At 41.5% G+C, this 23,160-nt stretch overlaps 1 protein-coding gene across 1 annotated transcript in view; it reads right to left on the bottom strand.

The window, feature by feature from the left end:
* FHDC1 (FH2 domain containing 1) overlaps positions 1–23,160 on the bottom strand; it is a 49,231-nt gene that overhangs the window by 5,601 nt on the left and 20,470 nt on the right. The window contains exons 3-11 of the mRNA XM_079990410.1: positions 20,789–20,850; positions 20,084–20,186; positions 13,535–13,620; positions 13,346–13,446; positions 10,320–10,390; positions 10,086–10,193; positions 9,074–9,144; positions 7,256–7,373; positions 2,795–2,959 (exon numbers count right to left, since the gene is read on the bottom strand). Of these exons, the coding sequence (XP_079846536.1) occupies positions 2,795–2,959; positions 7,256–7,373; positions 9,074–9,144; positions 10,086–10,193; positions 10,320–10,390; positions 13,346–13,446; positions 13,535–13,620; positions 20,084–20,186; positions 20,789–20,850 (885 nt within the window). The remainder of the gene's footprint in view (positions 1–2,794; positions 2,960–7,255; positions 7,374–9,073; positions 9,145–10,085; positions 10,194–10,319; positions 10,391–13,345; positions 13,447–13,534; positions 13,621–20,083; positions 20,187–20,788; positions 20,851–23,160) is intronic.

Below are 23,160 nucleotides of genomic sequence, written 5' to 3'. Positions count from 1 at the left end.
TCCCTAAAATATTACTTTTTGCTATAAGGACCTTGATGGGGATGCAAGAAAAGTGTGGGATAATGCTTGAAGTTGACATCCTCTAACCTTCCCACAATCAAATCAGAATGAGTGCTCATTCTGTAGCCAATGCCTTCAAACCTCCCAGTAAACAAATTAGGATGGACAGTTAAGAAGCTCACTCTGGAAGTGACTTGAGTGGCAGTAGCTCTCCAGGTTTTCAGGGAGAGATCTTTCCTGTCACCATCTACCCTCTTCTTTATTTTTAAACAGGAAGCACCAGTCATTGAATGCGGGACCTTCTGCAAGCAACCTTCTACTCTCCTTTCGGAGCAACTATACTCTCTTCACCATATGAATGATATGCCCCCATCCAAGCTTCAGCAATTGATTAGTTTAGGGCTATGATTGCAAAACAGTATGTCCCCCATGACAGGGGGCTGCCATCGGAACAGGGGAGGGAGGCATGGGAATACAGAGAGCCGCCCACGCTTCTGAGGAGCAGCTCCTTGTCCAGCGGTGGGGAAAGCCACACCTCCAGTGGAGCAGAGGGGGAATGGGAAAGCTGAGTGAGGTGAGGGCTCAAAGATGCTACTGAGAGCCCAAGCGCCTCACCTAGCCTGGCCGGCCAGGAAACAGGCATGCCGTTTCCGTCGCCCAGTTTACGCAGAGGGGTGAAACACAAGGAGGGAAGGCGGACATTTGGGGTGTCTAAGTTCTTATGCTGGGGGGGTGGGAACCGGAAGGGGCCACTCCCGGAATCTGCAAGTGATTGAGACGGACATGAACTTTCTGGTCCTGCACTGTAAATAGTTTGCACAAATAAAAACCTGCTAAAGACAGGTCAGAGACCTGCCTGGTTACTCGTGAGCAACCACCTCACCACCTGACACCCCACTATGGTTAAATTCAATTTCTGAGCAAGCTCAGAATTTGGCAAGGAAAGTCAAATTCAGTATAAGGTTTCTAGGCCATGTGACAATCGGTTTGAAAGCATGTGGGCATTGCCTGATGAACATTCTGAAGACAGGAATCCAGGTCAGTTCTTCAGTACCAAATATAACAACTACTACTACTTTATTTATACCCCACCCATCTGGCTGGGTTTCCCCAGCCACTCTGGGCAGCTTACAGCTAAATATGTTTTGCTCACACAACTAGTACATATGTGCAAATTGACCCAACAGATAAAGGATTTCCCCTGTTATCTATGCAAATCAATAAATCAAGGAATAATGGTTAAGTTTGGGTTTAGCCTCCTGAGTACCCTTGGATCTGTTGCAATACTGTTGCAGCCTGGGACTTCTGCCACAGGCAAATTTAGGGGGGGGGGGTGAACAGTCTGCCTGCAGTGGGTGTCAAGATGAGAGGGTGCCACAACAACAATGGACAATGGAAGGCAAGAGGTGGGGGGCACCAAATTTTGGTGCCACACAGGATGCTGCTGAAATCTTAAAGCCCAAAGTCCACCACAGATTTTGATGATGGGGTTTGTTAGGTGACTCCTGCCCAATGGGAGGTGTTCAATGCTAGTCCTAGCCAGAGTAGACCAACTGAAGTTAATAAACATAGAATTGTAGAATCATGATTAACCTGGCTTCATTTCAATGGGTGTACTCTGCGAAAGACTAACATTCAATTCCACCCAGAGGCTTACCAAAAGCATACAAGAAGGACCATGGAGGAGTAGGAATTGCAACCCAGGATTCCTACTGCCATATGTTCCAAACTCTAATGGATACCCCCTACCATTTAACACTTCTCTCTCTCATGGATGCCCCAGAGCTGAAACATAAAATGGCACACACCACTCTCTTCATCCAGTTAGCAGCGTTTTTATTCTGAGAAGCAACAACTGCTGCATACTAAAAAACGTACACTGAGTGCACCTGCTTACACTGCTGTTCAACAGTTCAAGGCCACAGATCCATGACCTTTTGGATCAAAAGGAGCCAAATGCTCTTCAGTATACATATATGACTCCAGGCACTTTGCCTATTGTCATTTTAAAAAAGCACAAGAAAGATTGCAGTGTTTGCATGCCTCGGGCACAGAGGCCAGTCATGTGGCCACCTGCAGTTTTATCTCTAGACAATGGCTGGTGGTGTCTTTGCTCCCACCCAAAAAAACTGGGCTACAAGACAATGGACTACACAAGACAATGGACCTGATAATGCCCTTTCCCCCTCACCCATTAATGATAATACAAACCAAGAAAAAGCATTGTGGGGATTTGCTTGCAGAGATCTAAAGCACTATACAAATTTAATAAGTAAGTAAATTAAAATAATCCTAAACTGTGCCCAGCAAACAATGAAATTTAAATAACTATAGCTTAATAAAATCTTTTCTGTAACAAAATGTTGGTTTGAGGTTGGAAGAAGCCATTGTTGCAACAGGTGTCCTACAACACACACAACTTTGTTCCATTATATTAAAGTTACCAGACGCCCCCATTTCCCGGGGGCAGTCCCTGGATTTACAAATCAGTCCCCATACAAAATCCACTGAAGTTGAAAAGTGTCCCCGGATTCACTGGAAAAAAATCTGGTAACCTTACATATCATATGAAGGATTACCACTATTAAAATCATCCAACAATAATGTAGCTTAGTTACATAAAAGTCAGTGGATATTTCAGGTAATATTCAACAAAGCTTTACTCAGAATAAATTCTTTATTTATAAAGAATAAAGTCAATCAGCATGATTAAGTTAGATCTGTTAATTTCAAAAAGCCAAGTACAACTTAGCTGAATACTACTCTTACAGTTTTGTAGAGATGTTCTTCTTACCTTAACGGCTTTGCTGAACCTAAGACAAAAATCCCTAAATATCTGAAAACACTCTTCCAGTTTCATGGTTTCTTTATCTTCGCATAAGAAGTCCATAAGGGCGTGTGATTCCTTCAGCAGTTCCCGTTTCCAGCGCTCCAGCTCTTTTATCTCTTTTACCGCAAACTTAAAATAAAACCGAAATACAAATTAGATCCAAACAGAGACTGACCAGTTTTAGCATCTGTTAAAGTCTAGGATTAATGGGCCTTCTGGCGGTTCCCTCATTGTGAGAAGTGAGGTTACAGGGAACCAGACAGAGGGCCTTCTCAGTAGTGGCGCCCACCCTGTGGAACACCCTCCCTTCAGTTGTGAAGGAAATAAGCAGCTATCCTATCTTTAAAAGACATCTGAAGGCAGCCCTGTTCAGGGAAGTTTTTAATATTTAACGCTGTCCTGTTTTTAACACTTGATTGGGAGCCGCCCAGAGTGGCTGGGGAAACTCAGCCAGATGGGTGGGGTATAAATAATAAATTGTTGTTGTTGTTGTTGTTAACTGGCTCGAGACTACAAGGACTATAGTGTTTGGAGCTGTTTGACTGAAGCTTTGCTGCCCTACATGAACATATATACCTTTTCTTCCACTGACCGAACAGGTTTTTTGAAACCTTCAAGACTAGTTTATTAGAAGCAATAGTGAATAAACAAATACAGTGGTGCCCCGCAAGACGAACGCCTCGCAAGACAGAAAACCCGCTAGACGAAAGGGTTTTCCGTTTTGGAGGTGCTTTGCAAAACGAATTTCCTATGGGCTTGCTTCGCAAGACAAAAATGTCTTGCGAGTTCCTGCGGGGTTTTTTCCCCTCCCCCCCTTTTTCTAAGCCGCTAAGCCGCTTATCAGCTGATCCGCTAAGCCGCTAATAGCGCTAAGCCGCTAATGGGCTTGCTTCGCAAGAGGAAAAAACCGCAAGACGAAGAGACTCGCGGAACAGATTCTTTTCGTCTTGCAAGGCACCACTGTAATAAATGAAAGGTAGAAAAGACTGGAAGAAAAAGAATTCATTGGGCATACTCAGCACAGCGTCCGGAGTGCAGCGGAGCACATAAAACGCTGGAAAGGCTTTCCTTGCAATGGTGGTGGTGAGTCAGCTCAAACTCTTGCTCTCCGGTTGTATTTATGATATCCATTTTGGAAAATGATATTTATGTCCTGTATTTTGCCCAACCAAAGGTGGAAATCCTACTTCTCACAAGCATTTGGTTGGTCAATGTGAGAACAGGATGCTAGAGTGATCCAGCAAGCTTACCGTATTTTTCGCCCTATAGGACGCACTTTTTCCCCTCCAAAAATGAAGGGGAAATGCGTGTGCGTCCTATGGGGCGAATGCAGGCTTTCGCTGAAGCCTGGAGAGCGAGAGGGGTCGGTGCGCACCGACCCCTCTCGCTCCCCAGGCTTCAGGAGAGCCACAGCGCCAGTCCCACAAGGTTGGGGGACAGCGGGGAGGCGGAACGCCGCCATCCCGCTGTCTCCCGATGTGGTTTGGAGGCTGACGGTGGGGAGACACGTGCTTCTCCCGGCCGCCAGCCCCGCAAGCTCCGGGGACAGCTGGGAGGCGCAGCGCGTCCTCTCGCTCCCCCTGGACCTGATCTGCAGGCGGGCGGCGGGGAGAAGAGCGCTTCTCCCCGCTGCCGGCCCCACAAGTGCCGGGGGGGGGGGAAATAATGTTTTTTTTCTTTATTTCCCCCCAAAAAAACTTGGTGCGTCCTATGGGCCGGTGCATCCTATGGGGCGAAAAATACGGTATATTATGTTTTTATATGGACACTAAAATTCCAGCACAACACATTTTTAGACAGCTTGCAAGAACTCAGCCTTTTAAACATCGTGAGAATTTGCCTATAGGAACACTTAGTTTGAAACTCAAATCCAGTCTGAGATTTGACAAACACTGTTCAAGCAACATTTGTTTCATCAAGATAAGATGTTGCAGCCATGGATTTTAAGAAGATTAACTTGTTGTTTTCCTATCCCCATTTGTTCATAACAAGCATGCACACAGGTACTTGCAGAAACCTTTACTCATCTAATAAAAGAGCATTATTTAACAATGAAGCCAGTGCCAGAAATGTATTAATCTTTGTTTTCTCGGTGGTTTCCCTTACAAAGCAAGAAATCAAATGGGGAGCCCAAGGGTTTGCAAATGGGGAGCATGTAAATGTTGCCTTCAGAAGGGTAGATAATCTTCGCTTTGTCAGCCATCCAAAAAGGAAAAAAAAAGAGTGTCACTCAACAAGGTATTTATTGAGATAAGCTAAAGGAGCGACATGGAAAATTGGCTCCACCTTTCATATTAGTAGCTTATTCACAAGGATGGGAGAAGCCAAATTTTAAATCAGGTTACTCACCCACCATTTTTAGGAAGTGTTATATAAGGTGAACCTTGTAAAATGAAGAGCGATTCATTTGAAATTACTCCTGATGTTTAAAACAAAAAACATGGATGCTAAAGAGATTCTAAACATGGCCTAATACAGCAAATTTAGTAGCAATGGGGCAGAATGCAATTGTTGAGACATGGTAACAAATATGCTGAGCAGCGCGTGGGAACCTATATAGAGGCAACTATAGGAAATGTGCAGCACAGAATCTAAAGTTCTCCGGAGCAAGAAATAAATTGCACCTGAATATCTAAAGTGTGAACACAAAAACAGGTTATGAAATTACTGTTTGAACTGGGTTTGTAGACTCTGGTTTGTGCTAACCATGCTTATACATCTGCTCCAAGCAAACCAGGGCTAAAGCAGCATTCCAGATTCTCCCATCTGCCTGCCAGCAAGCATCGTGACAAGCAGGTCTCGCTATTATCTCTCCAAGCATACCCACCAGGGAATGAGCTGGGCTAAGCAAGTTGAGCCATGATTTCACTGCATATTCAGAAGCTTAAATCAGGGGTAAGGCAAGAAACCAGAATTAAGCTCTATCTCTCGCACCCAGCCATTGAGAGCAAGATTTGCAAGGTCCCCACCTTCAGCTACAGTTGAAGGATTTTTTGAAAAAAAACGTGGTTGCTTCTGTTTAGTGCAAAGTGCTAACCCTTTCTACAGTTTTAGCAGCTATTGCTAGAAAACAGTACGAGCAAATGCTGTTTCCTACAGATGTTTTCAGCCACTCATAAAATAACCTCATTGATTTAAAAACAACAACCATAAACAAAAAAAAAAAACCATGGTACTATGCTTTCCTGAAATTCAGAAATCAAAGTTCCATAGAAAGAAAATGATGCAAATTATTTAAAAATTTGGGAGCTATAAACCAATCAAATCTGATGTGCTAGGCACATATTCTCTGAGACATTGCCACAGGTGAAGTGTTACTCCAATTACTATTGTACTCATGTACAGAGACAAATGAGACTGTTTCTCATCTCCTCTAATGTCTCCACATCAAGCATTTCACAAGAAGCAAACAGGTCTATGGGAAGGGGTCAGAAAGCAGCCAGAATCTTTAAGTTTCCCTACATAACTGGGAGAGTTACAAACTTGTTCCTCTCTTTACAAAAAGCTGGGGTTCTCGGGATGCATACCCAGGAAAGCCAAGCTGGAAAGCCAAGTTGTGCAAACCACTGGATGACATCAGCATCTTCCCTGCAGACTACCAGTATTTAAACTGAAGCTTTTGTGGAATTGTTTGCAATGGATATCCAAACACGTCAAATTAAAATAAAGCTACCCCCTCCAAAAACAACAAACCCAGGGATAAAGGCAGCAAATAGGAGGGGTGTCTGCTAGAGGGAAAAATGATTTTAAAATCTTTACTTCTTCACAAGCAAAATATAAAATCAATAATTTAATTCAGAAGCATTACTGAAATACAGTTTAGCGCCACCTAATTTAAGATGCAATGTATCCTTGCTCTTCAAAGGAGCAGATAAAATTGCAGCTGTGGTCTAAACCACAGAGCCTATGGCTTGCTGATCAGAAGGTCAGCAGTTCGAATCCCCGCAGCAGGGTGAGCTCCCGTTGCTCGGTCCCGGCTCCTGCCAACCTAGCAGTTCGAAAGCACGTCAAAGTGCAAGTAGATAAATAGGTACCACTCCAGCGGGAAGGTAAATGGCGTTTCCGTGTGCTGCTCTGGTTCACCAGAAGCGGCTTAGTCATGCTGGCCACATGACCCGGAAGCTGTATGCCAGCTCCCTCGGCCTATAGAGCGAGGTGAGCGCCGCAACCCCAGAGTCGGCCACAACTGGACCTAATCGTCAGGGGTCCCTTTACTTCTTACCTATTGATGGCAGCTGCCTAAGCCTGATTGCCCCCACACTCAGCATTCTTCTCTGTAAAAAGGCTCCCTTGAAATGCTTACCAGTAGTATGAAACACTGTGGCAGGGCACTCCTAGACTAAATATTACAGCCTGTGAAATTCACCAAGGGTGCAGAATATGGACATAAGAAGGAACTGAAGTGGCAGAAATCTCCCAACAAACCTGGAGGAAGCCTTCCATCTGGTGAAACAGTTCAGAGTCCCGCCGAATATTATCCTTAAGACACTTTGTTTTGACTGAGAGTGAATGGAGCTCTGCTTCTATATTTTCAAGAGATATTCTGCAAGGAAAGAGTTGTAATTGAAAGCAATTTTAGAGAGAAGAGTTACCCACCAATAAGTGCTGACTACCTAACTAATTAAAAACACACACATGACAGCAAGTGTCATAACACAACAAGGTGAACAAACTGGACCTGCCAGTTTAGCAAATCTTCCCACAGTAGAAGATATGACCTAATAATTTCTCCTCCCATTATTTTCAGTGATCAAGGTTTTATGCCAAAGGAATTTCATCAAGAAGTTTCAGTAATGGGCTCTGACCAAAGGGCAAAATATTTCCCCAGACTACCTGTCACTAAATTAAAAGAGCCTGGGATTCCCGAGTCACAGATCTTGGGCACCCAAGGAGTCGTAACAGTGGTGGAACATCTGCAATGTTACAACTCCTGTTCTGTGCAGCCCTGTCCATTCTTGGTACATCATCACAGAAACTTAACTAAGTTTTAAGGCAGGGGCTGAGTGCACAATGTTTTTTTTTCTTGAGGGCAATATTCCAAATAATCTGTCAGGAGACACAGACCAATGGCGGGCAGAACCAGAGAGTAAAGTGTTATGGATGAACTAATCCAGAATTTGCTTCCATTTTCACCTTAGATTAGAATCCCAACCCTATTTAGCAGCAAGCTTTTTGTTTCGATGGGTAATTTAGGATCTACAGAGTGGTTTTTTAGTACTGTGTAAGAGACCAATACAGCTAATGTTCTGATAGACAAGTGGAAGTTAATTCTTTTCTAACATTAGCGTTTTTTGCACACGCATGGCAGAAGCATACCAATATGCTCTCAAACAGCTTGACTGGTGGGGTAGGGTAGGAGTGTCCCCCCCCCCAACCAGAGAAAAATTAAAAGACGGAAACAAAATGTTAATCAAACAGAGTATTGCTCCTTGTTGTAAACCTACACAGAAAGTGAGAAAACACTTTAAGAAGCCAGGAAGAATAAGGAAGGAATTCTAATGGGATGGAAGAATGTGACAGCTTAGTAGGCATGGTTGCATGTGGCCTCTGGGGTCACAGGTTGCCTATCAGGTGCTTTAAGAAGCTCTAGTCACTTGTCTCATCACCCCTGTAACAGAGCTCCCCATCTGGTGATGAGAGAAGAAAAGGAACGGGAAACATGTATGTTTTCTTAACAACCACATTATAACTCACTATCAATTAAAAAGAGAACCAATTGTTGTTCTCAGTTCATTAGTTCTCTGCAAATTGCTATCAGCTCTCAGTTTTAAAAAAATAAACAACTACACTATTTCTGGTCAACCTTACATAACTTGACTTTGAAGTTTGGTTTTCTGCTTGCAGGATTTTTTAAGGATTTGTCACCAAACCACAGGGATAATTCTTCCCCAAGAGAGTTACCCTACCTAGGTCAGTTGAGGAAAGTTGTTAAATCACCAAATAATCCCCTGTAATACCAATACTTAACTCTAATCAGTTGTTCTATCAACAAAATTATGTGGAGACCAATAACCTTGAACGAGTTAGCAGTCCTTCTGAAAAGCCCTTAAAGATAAACTCAGAAAACCTCTAAACATGAAGGCATGCTTCAGGCATCGTTCTATCCACAGTGAAAATGAAACCACAGAGTCTATAGTAAACACTTGTTAAGATCTCAGTTTTCACGCCAAAACTTTGTGCATGTATTGAAGTGCTTCACAAAGAAAAAAGTTCCCAGTCAACGTTCTCAGTTTTCTTGCTTACCTGGCTGCCTCCTGAACGTGATGTAGTTTGTCTGAAAAGGCTAGAAGACCTCTATCCTTCTTTTGGGCTTCCTAAAACAAACAAGATGACCCCATAAAATTCCACTCCCATGCTGAAACAGTACATAAACTTAGAGGTCTTTTTGGAAGTGCAGCCGAAGAGGCTTCTGTTTTAAACCTGCTGTGTTTGTTTTAGAAGACTCTCTTTTAGAAGGCTAGGAAGGATCTAATTAAACAAGGTAAAAAAGACATTTTCTATTTTAGAGAGCCTGAGAATTAGTAATCCTTCAGTGAATTCAACCCAGGTGCACTAAGGAGAGCTATTAGGCAAAAGAAGTGTACTAATGCCATGTATGCAATCTAATACAATATTTCCTGCTTAATCTCCACCTAATATCCCCTCTTTTCTCTGTCCCCCTCCCCCGGCGCCTTCAGATTAGCTGTTAAACCTATTTGCACAGGGATATTCACAAAGTCACAGAAACTAATGCTAAGACTTAGAACAAACTAGGCAAAGATTAACTATAATCACCATCAAGGTTAAACTAATTGCAAATTGACAATTATATACATGTAAGGAAAATCTTAATCTATGCAACCAGTTTCAAAAGAAATACGAGGGCATTGCCCTCCTCTTAAATCTTATGAGAATCGCACACACCCTGAAGTATTATCAGCAAGTAATCTATCAGATGAGGTAGCTTCTTCACAAACAACAGTTTAAGATTGGCATAGCTAGGTAGACAGGACAATCTAGAATTGGAAATTTTAAATACAATACCCAAAAAGTGCTTGTTCCAAGACTTTTAACTACATGCTTACTCTGCACATTTTAGTATTGCAATAATAAATTAATGAGACCTGCAAAGAGCTTAACAATAACCATAAAAATTAAATGTTGCTCTTAAATTCTGTGGCATGCATGCCCCCCCCCCCCGCGCCTATCAATCACCTCCCCCTGCTGCTTAGATTTCTGCAGCCTGCTATCTTGGAAATGATTGTTATTTACATACCAAAGCAACAAAATGAAGCAGATTCATCCCAGGCTTGTTTGCTTTTGTATCTGCCAACTTGAGTAATGAGGATAGCTTAAAGCCAACTGCATTGCCAGCATATCCTCCCTAAGGAGTGGAGAGGGGAGGGGATGATGGAAAAGACAGACAGAAGAGGTACAAGATGTCAATCTGCAGTACTGTAAATTCTGACCCTCTCCCCCCAATGCCCCCAAATGAAGCTTGTCCACTTACTGCATTCATAATATTCCCAGCCTGAAGGACCAAGTGCAATATGGAATGTAACTCTTCACAGCACATTAGCTCTGCAAAAACAACAACAACAACATAAGGTTCTGAATCCATGGGCTGTTTTCAAATGGCATCCAAGAAAGATTTTATTGCTCCAGAAAAATTGCAGTCAGACCAGGCATTATTATTTTTTTGGAGGGTGATTAAAGGAAAGTTCCAAAGCAAGGCAAGGGAAAAGCCAAAGCCCTACTGCCAAGCCTCACGCTGACTGGCACACTGAGTATTTTGGAACCAACTCTGCAAAGAGTATGACCAGATTGCCTGTTCACTTAACAGTGATGTACAAACCAGCACTACAGCTTGGTAAGGTGCTTGACATTATTTATGGAATAGTTAAGTCAGCAAAGCATGAGACTCTTAATTTCAAGGTCGTGGGATCGAGACCCATGTTGGGCAAAAGATAACAGCATTGCAGGGGTTTGGGCTAGGTGGCTCACATGGTCTCTTCCATCTCTACAGTTCTATGATTCTATTCCTAACTGTTAAATGTTTTCAGTCACTCGCTTACCAATGAAAGAAGGGCAAGAAATCTGAAGAGGCAAAAAATGCAGTTTTGTCTATTGAGTATCACCAAGGCTGTCAGGCAAGGGGCAACTAACCTGTAACCCTCCAAATGTTGCTGGGCTACAACTCCCATCATCCCCAACTAGCATGGTCAACAGTCAGGGAGCATGAGAGATGTAATCCAACATCATCTTGGGGAGTCACAGTTCTTTCAATATACTGATTAACCTAGTGTGCTGCATTGGAAGCCAACAAATCATTGTCAGCCTACAAGCACTTTTTATTCCTCAACTTATTAATTTGCACATTTCTGAAAGAGGCCACTGTTATTCTTGTTCAATAGATGTGACCTAAAGGACAAAGGTTTTCCTGTAACCAGTGCTTATGTACCCAGGCCACAATTAAATTCATACATTATAAGGAGTATGTGGGAGGAAGCAAGAAAATGAAACAGGAACTTAGAATGGTCTGTTTGAGTAAACGCTGCAGTTTCTGGGTCAGTTCATGAACTGCAAAATGCTAATTTGGATGTATGAAGTGTTTAAACAAAGCTACAAATATAGTATGATTTATTTTTCTTAGATCCCACCCTTCCTCTTGGGAGAGCCTAGGAAAGTTAACCATCATAATAAACACTACAAAATAGTTTTTTAAAAAACCACAATTAAATCACTGACCAGCAAGAAATAAAACGTATCAGAAATAGTACTGGATGAATCCCAAGCCAGAATTAAGATTGCCGGAAGAAATATCAACAACCTCAGATACGCAGATGACACAACCTTGATGGAAGAAAGTGAGGAGGAATTAAAGAACCTTTTAATGAAGGCGAAAGAGGAGAGCGCAAAATATGGTCTGAAGTTCAACATCAAAAGAACTAAGATAATGGCCACTGGTCCCATCACCTCCTGGCAAATAGAAGGGGAAGAAATGGAGGCAGTGAGAGATTTTACTTTCTTGGGCTGCATGACCACTGCAGATGGTGACAGCAGTCATGAAATTAAAAGACGCCTGCTCCTTGGGAGAAAGGCGATGGCAAACCTAGACAACATCTTAAAAAGCAGATGCCAAATAAGGTCTGCATAGCTAAAGCTATGGTTTTCCCAGTAGTGATGTATGGAAGTGAGAGCTGGACCATAAAGAAGGCTGATTGCCAAAGAACTGATGCTTTTGAATTATGGTGCTGGAGGAGACTCTTGAGAGTCCCATGGACGGCAAGAAGATCAAACCTCTCCATTCTGAAGCAAATCAGCCCTGAGTGCTCACTGGAAGGACAGATCCTGAATCTGAGGCTCCAATACTTTGGCCACCCCATGAGAAGAGAAGACTCCCTGGGAAAGACCCTGATGCTGGGAAAGATGGAGAGCACTAGGAGAAGGGGACGACAGAGGACGAGATGGTTGGACAGTGTTCTTGAAGCTACCAGCATGAGTTTGACCAAACTGCGGGAGACAGTGGAAGACAGGAGTGCCTGGCGTGCTCTGGTCCATGGGGTCACAAAGAGTCAGGCACGACTAAACAACAACAACTACCAGAATAATTAACCTATATGCAATTCTTAACGTATTGAAATAGTGTACATTTTCTATGTACAGTCAAGTCCATGCTGATGCTTCCCTCCTCATTTTCAAGCGCTTACCATAAAGCCATTACCCCTTAATGCCAGAATACTGCTCTGTGCGCTTAGCAAGTGGGTAGCGATCAATGACCTTATAGCTCTTAAAAGCAGGTTCAAGCCTGAGTGCGCACACCTGCCAACCTGAAATGGTGGTGAGAAATGCAGTGTAGGGACTGGAGTAATGGTAAGGAGAACTTCTCAAGGCTTTATAGGCTTCAGTCATATAGGATACTAACCTATGGTTTATTTTAACTGTGGTTTGCAGTACAAACCAGGATCAGTCTTGTAGATGAGCAAGTAACCATAGCTTGTTTTGCCTAATTGTAACTGCTCTGTAGCCAGGTGGGCAGGGCATAGAAATGAACCAGGGTTAAATACAAGCTGAAATTTGTAAACCAACATCAAACCATGGTCTTTGATTTGATTACAACCTGATTCAAGGTGGATCACAATGACAGCACTACAACCATAGAAATATAAAGTGAAAAAAATGGACATGTGTTTTGGCTGTATGAAGGGTCCCAGCTGAAAATTACCAGAATGGATGCCACTACTCCACAAATGAGAAAACACTGCAAGTTATTTCATATACAGGAAAGGAGTATCATCAGTACAAACAAGTGGGAAAATGACTTCAATAATGTGGCCTTGTGATCAAAGTTAAGAATTTTGAGACACATATCAGACTGATAACACACACGCACTTTTGTGGAATGTGTCAGAGCTGGCTAGCTTCCTTTAAATAGCTAATAGGTACCTGAAATTCCAGATCTCATCTCTCTAGTTAAGTTGATTAACCTGCTAAGAAAAACAAGTGCCTAATGCATGCTGCAGCATGTTTAATTACCCTTTGTAGCCATTCTTATAATTGTCATGTCTTTCTGAAGAGAAGTACAAGATGGGGAGAATTCTTTTTTTAACACCATGGCTTCAAGTCGCAGTGAATAGCTGAAAAACAAACAAATTAAGATTTAGAACTGGTGTACAAGTGAGAGAGAATTTATAGTGAATAGAAAAGGGCTTAGTGTTTCCTTACTTTGGCACCTGGATTAGTAGGTACATAAAAGAATCTGCTTGACACAGTTTTGATAGGTCTCCATTGAAATCCTTTAATTTCTTTACCTAGGAATGGGGGTGGGGAGAGAGAGACAAGAGGTTGATAAGAATCAAACTGGTCACTGCTCAAACCAATGTTAAAGAATGAACTGAGATTTAAGAGCTCACCATGATTTTAAAAATTGCTTTTGGTGCTAGGACCAGATCTTATGGCAGAAAGCCACATCAAAAGCAATGCCCATGCATATATTACCAAGTAACATCGGGTTTGCCATTGTCCTTTAAGTTTCTCTTCTCCAGATTCACCTGTATGTCTACTATTTTTATTGCAGGAGCAGGATATCTCAGCACAACACCGTCTCATTCATTTTCTGCCACTAACATTTATTGGGGAGAGAGATAGGACACTGGGCTGCTGTTTCTAACAAGGGCCTTTTGTCTGCTGTAAAATCTAGTTCAAGCCCAAGACACTTTGTTTAATACAAACATTTAGAGGTGGGGTGGGGTTTTTTGTTTCTGTTTCTTGCTTTCTTTTTGACAAAGCTTGATAGCATACATCTAGGAAGTATGCCACCATGCCTGAAATGTATTTACTAAAACAAGCTTACACTTTCTTTTGCTCCCACATTTATTTATTTAAATGTTTTTATACTATCATTCATAGCAAGGTACTTCACCAGGCATAGGCAAACTTGGCCCTCCAGATGTTTTGGGACTACAACTCCCATCATCCCTAGCTAATAGGACCAGTGGTCAGGGATGATGGGAGTTGTAGTCCCAAAAACATATGGAGGGCCAAGTTTGCCTATGCTTGCATTTCATAAAGGAAAGGCAGGACAAAGGCTTCCCAGGACCCACACTGTTGCCAACTGATGACAGGAACTTTGCACACATGGCAACTGCTGAGCGGTGGTGCACCATTTGCTCCTTATCAGGGGAAAATGGAATTGTGAGTTATGAGCCCTTGAGCTGCTGTGTGCTCAGGCAGGGTGTATGTGTAGCAAGTAGTCCTTGTCTGGAGACTGCATCACAGCAAACCAGCTGCTCCTACATAGCTCTTGGTGTGTCTGGCTCCCTGCAGGGCTGAGCTGTGTCCGATAAACCTGCTCTTCTTTCAACCATACTTTTTTGAAAATGTAACTGTCAAACAAGCTAGACTCTAGAAAAATGACCTAGTTCTCTCTGTGGTTAGAACTAACAAGGGGGCAAAGAGTTGTTCAACTGTTTATTTGTTTACAGTGGTACCTTGGGTTAAGTACTTAATTTGTTCTGGAGGTCCGTTCTTAACCTGAAACTGTTCTTAACCTGAAGCACCACTTTAGCTAATGGGGCCTCCTGCTGCTGCTGCTGCGCTGCTGGAGCACAATTTCTGTTCTTATCCTGAAGCAAAGTTCTTAATCTGAAGCACTATTTCTGGGTTAGCAGAGTGTGTAACCTGAAGCGTATGTAACCTGAAGCGTATGTAAGCCGAGGTACCACTGTATAAGAGTATTTTTAAGCCATCAGCTCAAAACAAATCTCATGGCAATGTACAATAAAAAAAATTAAAACAACCATAAAATAATAAAATACAGAACAAACAAACAACACTGAATCCAGTTAATTATCTAGGAAATTTGGGCAAAACCAACATTTTCAGCAGGTGATGAAATATAAAAATGATAGGAGCCTGGTACATTCCCCCCCCCCTAAATTTAACTGTCACTCACACACTCCCCTGTTTTAAACATGGGCTCGATTCAGACTTTGCCTGAATGCAAAATATTGCTTTGGGGCAGCAGAAAGCATCAATGAATAAGTGCATTGCTAGGAAAAGCAGAGGTTTCCACAAGCATTAAATGTGTTCATTTGACTGCTTATCATTGAAATGTTTTGTCTGACAGGTATCAGGCATGCAGAGGACCACGAGATCAATCTCCATGTTGTCACAAAACTGGCATAAGGCAAACACACCTGGCAGTTAATAGTACTGAGCGCTAGAAGACAGCACGAGACAGCCTGCCAACACATTACCGTGGAAATTATCAAAAACAAGTTGTGTCTCATTTCTCCCTCCCTCCCTCCCTCCCTTTCTCCTTTAGGGGGACAATTTCACACATTCTTGGCCTTTACTCAGACAAGGATATGGTATCTACATTACTTTTGGAAAATGTGAGCCTACATACTTTACAATTTGTGGGTAGATTAATAGAACATGAAGAGGAAAACAGTTTACTTAAAAAAATTAAAATCAAACTTTTACATACTTCTAAACTTGCAGCACCTAAAGCAAACCTGTAAGAATTTTAAAAACCTCTTTAAAAAGTTAATAATGGCTTTGCTGCAAAGATAATTGAAGCACTCCTACTTAGTATGCAAATTAATGATCGTAATATCTGTTATGTATTTGTTTAGTGCTCCTTGAATCCTTCATAGACACTGATTGTGGAAGCTGTGGGTGTACAGATGGCTTCAGTACTCATAAGGTACTTTAAAAAAAAGGCACCCACACACGCTGAAGACAAGGGTAGGCAAAATACAAATACAACGTTAACTGGCTATGCTTTATCAGGGCAGGCATATTTCATAAGGTATGAAGTTAATAGGCTTGTTTAGGCGGAATAGAGGTGGACAGCTTCTCTCAATCCATCGTACCCTCACCCTTTTGCACACCTGGTTCTGATTTCTAAAACTAGAAGTGAGAGACATGGCAAGAAGTTGCACCCCTTACTGTATGGATCCATAAACTAAATCCCAGATTTGTAAGGGGACAAGGGGGCGGGGTGGAGATACATGGTGTGATTAGGTATTGTGAAGGCAAAAGCATTCTGCACATGTTCAAAGACCCTCCAGATGTTTTGGGACTACAATTCCCATCATCCCCTGACCACTGGTCCTGTTAGCTAGGGATGGTGGGAGTTGTAGTCCCAAAACAGCTGGAGGGCTGCATTTGACCAAGCCTGTTTTAAAACTTGGAGAACATTGGAGCAAAGCTTCCCTTTGTTCAATTACCATTATTTTTATAGACTTAAATGTCTGGCTCCCTCACAAAGTCATTAACACAGTGATGCTGCTCACATGGGTTGTTTGGATTCCTGCTGTTTCCCTCTCCACTGAGACTACGAACATTGGTATGGAAACAGATAATGCAAATATCCAAATGCAGAGCAGAATCTATCTGGTGACAATCTATAAAATAAGGGTGGTTTATGAACGGGGTCTTTGAAAATATGCACCACCCATTTAAGAGATTGGAACTCTTCCAAAGAGATGAATGGAACCCATTTCCTTAGTATAAGAATTATGAGTTGGACATCACATATATTATCAGTTGTCAGCCTGGGAGGTGGGCAGCAACTGAATGAAAAAGAATGAAGCAAGTCCTACCTATATAGTTTCTGCATTTAGTAGATCTTGCTACAGGGAAGGTATTTCTATGCTATTAAGTACAGATTTGGCCCAAAAACAGTTTTGCACATTCATGATTTGGTGTTATTTTGCGTATACAACAATGCAACAGGTGTGAATATTTCATTCCCCCTCAAAAAAATATTACAAAGTAAATGATGTATTATTTAACACAACACAAGTCACTTGCCACTTCTCTATCTTCATGCTTGATTTTTCTTTTTCTTTCCCCCAACCTATTTGCATTTCAGTTTTCGTACATCTTTTTAAAAGACAACCCAACGACTGAACATTGCTTAAGTACTTTGCTCCAAATGTCACAAGCCTCTGACAAATAAGAAATATGCACTTTCTAGCTGAGCAGGTACAATAAGGAATAACTGCTCGAGAGAAGAACTTCAGTAGCCTATTGCTTCCTAATGAGCCATTTGCTACTGATGGATAGATAGATACTTTGGCAGGGAACACTATGCAAAGGAAATATTTCAAGGGCTGGGACCTGTAAACAGGGTGATACATTGTTCAACTCTGAATCAATGAAAGTTGAATTCTTTAACAATGTAAACTAAGCGAAACGGTGTAAACAAGAGTCCATAAATTTAGTCACTATGGAAACTGTCCGTCCTTCCTCTGGCAATCATCCCTGCCCTTATCTTCAACTTCCTGAGCTTCAAAAGGCCCTGCCTCTTTCCTGAACCTAAGCTTGTAGGGGAAGTTTCCCAGTCTCCATACTGCACTTTATAGAAACATTCTGAGCAGCTCCAGCATGAAGTCAGAGATGAGATTCTACTCCTATCCTGAGCCCTTCTGTCTTCTGAGAACTTAGGAAAGGGGCACAAGATTTGTGGACTTCTGTATGTGTTCAGGGAGCAATGCAAGAGGATCCTGTAGCGTGACTGCTGCCGCCTTCTGAATTCTGTTTACTTTATGAACTCGTAATAAAAGCCAGAATGTTTTTTATTATACACCTAGTAGCAAATACAATGGCTAAAGAATTGTAGCATACAGTGCACTGGGAATTTGGGTAGTTAAAATGCTGCCTTAAGTGCAACAGTTACAGGTAGGTAGCTGTGTTGGTCTGCCGTAGTTGAAACAAAATAAAAGGGGGGGGGGATTCCTTCCAGCAGCAAGTGTGCATGCACATGAAAGCTCATACCAATAACTAACTTAGTTGGTCTCTTAAGATGATACTGGAAGGAATTTATTTTATTTGTTTTGTTTTGTTTTGTTTTAAGTGCAACAATAGTTTGCTTCTTGGCTTGCTCAGATCTTCAAGCTAACACTTCAATAAAGAGCTAGCTTGCAATCCAGCAAAATGTTGCAAAGTGTGACTATTTTAATTACTCCTGCACCGTAGCAGTAAAACTGTGCAAGTCGAAGCATGTTGATGTTGAGTTATACCAAAAGCATCCATGATATGGCATACACTTGAACACAACCCTAATTGCAATACTACTATTCCCTCACTTCCTTTGGCTTTGCACACCACCCTCTCTTCTTTCCCAGTCCATCTGTGTAAAGTCATCTCATTTGGCAGCTCTTCGTCTTTAACAATGCTTACTGTCACTCTTCTCATTCCTGGGAACTCACGTGCTCATGGAATCAGCTATGCTTTCCTTAGAAGACTCCCAAGGCAATCCTTGACATTCCACACGTTTCAGACCCAGAACTTAGTGTGTGTGCTCACACATGTGCACATACATGTTTCTCCCTTCTCTTGCATCTGAGACTGAATGCAGAAATCATTGCTCACCTTCCCTCCCCTCCCAAAAAAACCACCAAACACATACACACATCCTATTCCTTTGGAGCCACCATTAGAGAAACCCATTTCCCTTTGTTCCTAAATATGCAACCTTTGCCATGTCTTCATCTTTGTTCCTTCCTTCTCTTCTTATACACAAGCTGGAGGAGAAGATGTCTTACAACTTCTTTTAGATATGGGGGGGGGGAGGAACCAGAAGTCATTTTTCCCTGTTTGTATCTACTGTTGGGACACTCCTTTATGACTGGGTCATCCTGGGCCTCAACACTGGTCTCTGCTAAAGCCACCTTTCCCTTTAGTGATAACATCTGCAAGCCAGTTTATATATTCAGGGAAGTATATGACATAGTCCTCCATCTGAAAAGAGATTCACATGAACATTCTGTGGTGGTCGTGGATGTCAGGGTTGGTTTTCCATGAAATACTCAGTATCTACAAACTTCTGTTCTTATAGTTACATGGACTTTTTTACTCTCCAGTCCCCAATAATCTATTTATTTTCTCTCTCTTTTTGTTAGCACATAGAAGACCTTCTCTCAACCATGCTGCTCTTATGCCTGGAGAAACTTCTCTATTACTGCGCTTCAAATTTCCATTCTTCCTTTTAGTTCCTCCATCCAATCCAGTTTCCCCCCAGAAAGATTTTCCTGGCCTGTTCTGTTACTGGCTATTGCCTTCCTACTCCTTAGGGTTGTCTTTTCTTGTCCATCAGAACTGTTTCATCACTTATACAATCCTTCCACTAAACAAGACTGAATACGTAACAAAAAATGTTTTCAAAAAATGCTCAATAGCACAACAGGAAAGGAGTAATTAAGATCCCTAATGTATACTGACGGTTCCATAACACCACCTTTGCAATATATAGCTTTAGCATCCTCCTAAACAACATTTGCTCAAATTTAACATTGCTTTAAGGCTGCTGTAATGTCAGGTTTTGTGACATTAGTCAGCAAGTCACAGGATAAGCATTGTATTTTTTGTTTAATCCTGACCTGAGTTCAGCAAAGTTCCACCGCTGCTGAAGAAAGGGGGCAGGGTGATTGATTGATTGATTGATTGATTATCCCTCCTACTCTCCAAAGCTACCAGTGCTCCCTGAAAAACTGCCCGTGGGAGTTTTGGGGACCCCCTAGAACATTGTTTTAGGTACTTGGGCTGCAGATGGAATAAGAAACTTTTGCGGGATCTTAGCTCCCAGAACCAATGGAAGAAACCCTTCCATCCATACAGGATCAAGTCTGGATCTGACTCACTATCTTGGCCAGTTAGAACATCCCCCGCCCCCCAAAGACATATCTTTCTCATCTTCAAGAACATGTAGCTAATAGTCCCTGTTCAATTTACAGAAGTTTTTCAACACAATCCTCCTCTTACCTCTTCTGTTTCTGGCAATAACTTGATGAGTTCACGTAGTATCTCAGAACCATAGAGATCACTTCTTCCTGAGTGGAGATCTTCAATTATGGATTCAACTGATCTTGGTGGGGAAATATAAGAAAGAAATACAGTTTGATCTAGGAAGTCTGCATTTCCATAAGATAGAACATTAGATTTCTTGCATGTTCAAGAACACAAACAAGCTGTTTTTGCTTTATATGCTATGACAGCTTCATTGCTATACAACTTTCCGTGGCTATGCATGGTATTCATATGTGTCCTTATTGCAGGTTCCACTGAAATGAATACAACTGTGTAAAACAATAATGCATTAATGCCAATACAACCCACAATTCTTACTCTTTGCCTTTTTCACACATAAAATAAATGACTTTAGAAAAATAAAACATTAATCTTCAAACTGTAATGGGTTTCAATCATTGAAGTGAAACACTGAGCTCAACTGAAAATGAAGTATCTAACTATAGACTGCTCAACTTTACAAATGCAGTGTTCAGAATGGAATGTAAGATTAGCACATGTATAGGGAAAATACAGTACAAGTAAAGTTGACTCATCTGTACCCCATTTTTTAGTTAAATTGGGCTTGTTAGCTATATTACTTATGGTGAGGTATTTCTCATTTTCTACCATATTTTTATCACCATGTCTGACAGTTGCAATAGTCATGTAACATCTTACTTTTTAAACTGCTTAAGGAAGATCCCAATATTCATACTTCTTTTGGCATCCAAAATATTAATCTGAAAAAAAGAGAGCAATGCATTAAAAGGCTTGTTCAAACAGAATGTTTTAATAATGCTGGATTACTTTGCTTACATTTCCTGGCATGGAAAAGCAGAAGAAAGTTCTATCCGATAGCAAATGCAAGGATAATTCTTCTGTGATATGCAGATAATCCCAAATACTGTGTAAACATTCATACACCATGAAAGAAGTTGCCATTAGAGCCAACTCTCTGTAAACCAGAAATTACTTCTCTTTTTTTCCTATACAAACTTTACAATGCATGTATCCAGCACAATACTGTTAACAGTTCATACTGTTACACATCAAACATCATCACCTCTACGAACTGAAGCTGACTTTAAGTACTGCTGCCTTAAAACATAAATAATACACTTTAAGCTTTTTTAAAACAGCATTGCATCTTTATGATGCTATTTGTTTAATATCCATCTGACAAAAAAAATAGATTGGATCCACGGTTTTCACATTCATGCTAACTAAAATTCATTTTACCTCAGCACTAATACTATAATACTATAATTACTATATCAGCCCCTGCAAATGATCAAGAATTGTGGGAGTTGTAGCCCAGTCAGGGGGTTAGCCAACATTGCTGCGCATAGTTGCACATGCACAAATGAATGATAAGAAACAAAGGTGAAAATGTTGTCTGGAGCTTGTCCTACACTCGAGTAGGACCCTGGGGGCCGGGGGGGGGGGAGATAAAATACAAATGAAGCCTGAAGACTATCCTAACCCTCTAAAGTTTTCTTGACTCCTTTTGATATACCTGCCTACCCATTTGAATCTGTGGCTAGTCTTGAAATGCTAAAAGCCCAAATAAGTATGTGGCTTCCATTTTGCACACTCCAGACACAGTACTTCACCACATTCCACCCTGGAATCTAAAAAAGCCAGAAACAATTACCTGGAATGATGCCACCTTATGTTATTAGGTAAAAATGTTACAATGGTAACTAGATTTTCATTGCTGCTATTAACCCCCATGCAGTTCATTAGCAGCAGAAAACTGCTTTATGACAACTGTCACCTGTAGGCCGGCAAAGGCAGATACCCAAATGCATAATGTCTTTGTACAAGAATGGCTCCATCATACACAGTGACTAGTCTATCAACCCTCAGTTAGATTCCTCTTAGGATAGCATAACATACCACACTTGGTAATCTAAAACTAAAAATATACCGTATTGTTCAATTCCCTGAAGCAGGGGTGAAAATGTGAATTGTGGTTTTTGTGTGGTAGTACTCAAATCCCCGCGACGGGGTGAGCTCCTGCCAACCTAGCAGTTCAAAAGCATGAAGTGCAAATAGATAAATAGGTACCGCTCCAGCGGGAAGGTAAACGGCATTTCCGTGCGCTGCTCTGGTTTGCCAGAAGTGGCTTAGTCATGCTGGCCACATGACCCGGAAGCTGTACGCCAGCTCCCTTGGCCAATAAAGCAAGATGAGCGCTGCAACCCCAGAGTCGTCCGCGACTGGACCTAATGGTCAGGGGTCACTTTACTCACAAAATACAGTTGTTTGACTCATGCAAAGTCAGAGTTATCAGTTAGTCATTCCAATGCTATAATGTTGACTGATAACAGAAGTGACATCAGAATTCTCCTCCAAACGACTCTATGGTCTGGAAAGTAGTTACAGACTAAGTTGCATTGTTTCTGACTCTTAGTAAGCAGTGAAAATAGCCAAGATCCATTGATCCCTGGGCATGTACCTCCAGATGGTGGAGATGTCAGGCACTATCCTGGCACCCAGGCATCTTCACTTAGTTGCAAGTGGACAATAGTCAAGTACAAAATGTGCCAGGCACCTCGCTAATTTTGAACACCGTAACTATTGATAACAAGACCCTAAGTTTCCTGATAAATTACTGTTGGTGTTTATGTGAGAATGTACAAACATTACAATAGTCCCCACTTGTTACGATATGCTGTTTATAACTAAAACATGAATACTAAGTTTTATTTTTTAATTAGATGTTTCTAGTGCAAGTCCAGTCTTATATAAAGAACAACCCCTTCTGAATATTTGCCAAAGCAAGGAGTACATGATTAAGTGAAAACGTACGCATATAGTACGGCCTGAACTGTCATTACAGAAGCTGTATCTACTATCTAATCTGTTCTCAAATGTTTTCCTGAATGTACTTTCATTGACCCCTAGAACAGCAATTTCATTGGCTAACTGGTAAACCCATATTTAGATGCAAGGGAATCCTTTATAATTTTTATAAGATGTGTTAAAAGATACCAGATCACTATGTTAAAGGGAGGGGCAAACATAAGCCCCCAGGGGGGTCATAT

This window comes from Podarcis cretensis (assembly GCF_951804945.1).
Source record: "Podarcis cretensis genome assembly, chromosome: 9".
Lineage (NCBI taxonomy): Eukaryota > Metazoa > Chordata > Lepidosauria > Squamata > Lacertidae > Podarcis > Podarcis cretensis.
This window is presented reverse-complemented; position numbering and strand designations above follow the sequence as displayed.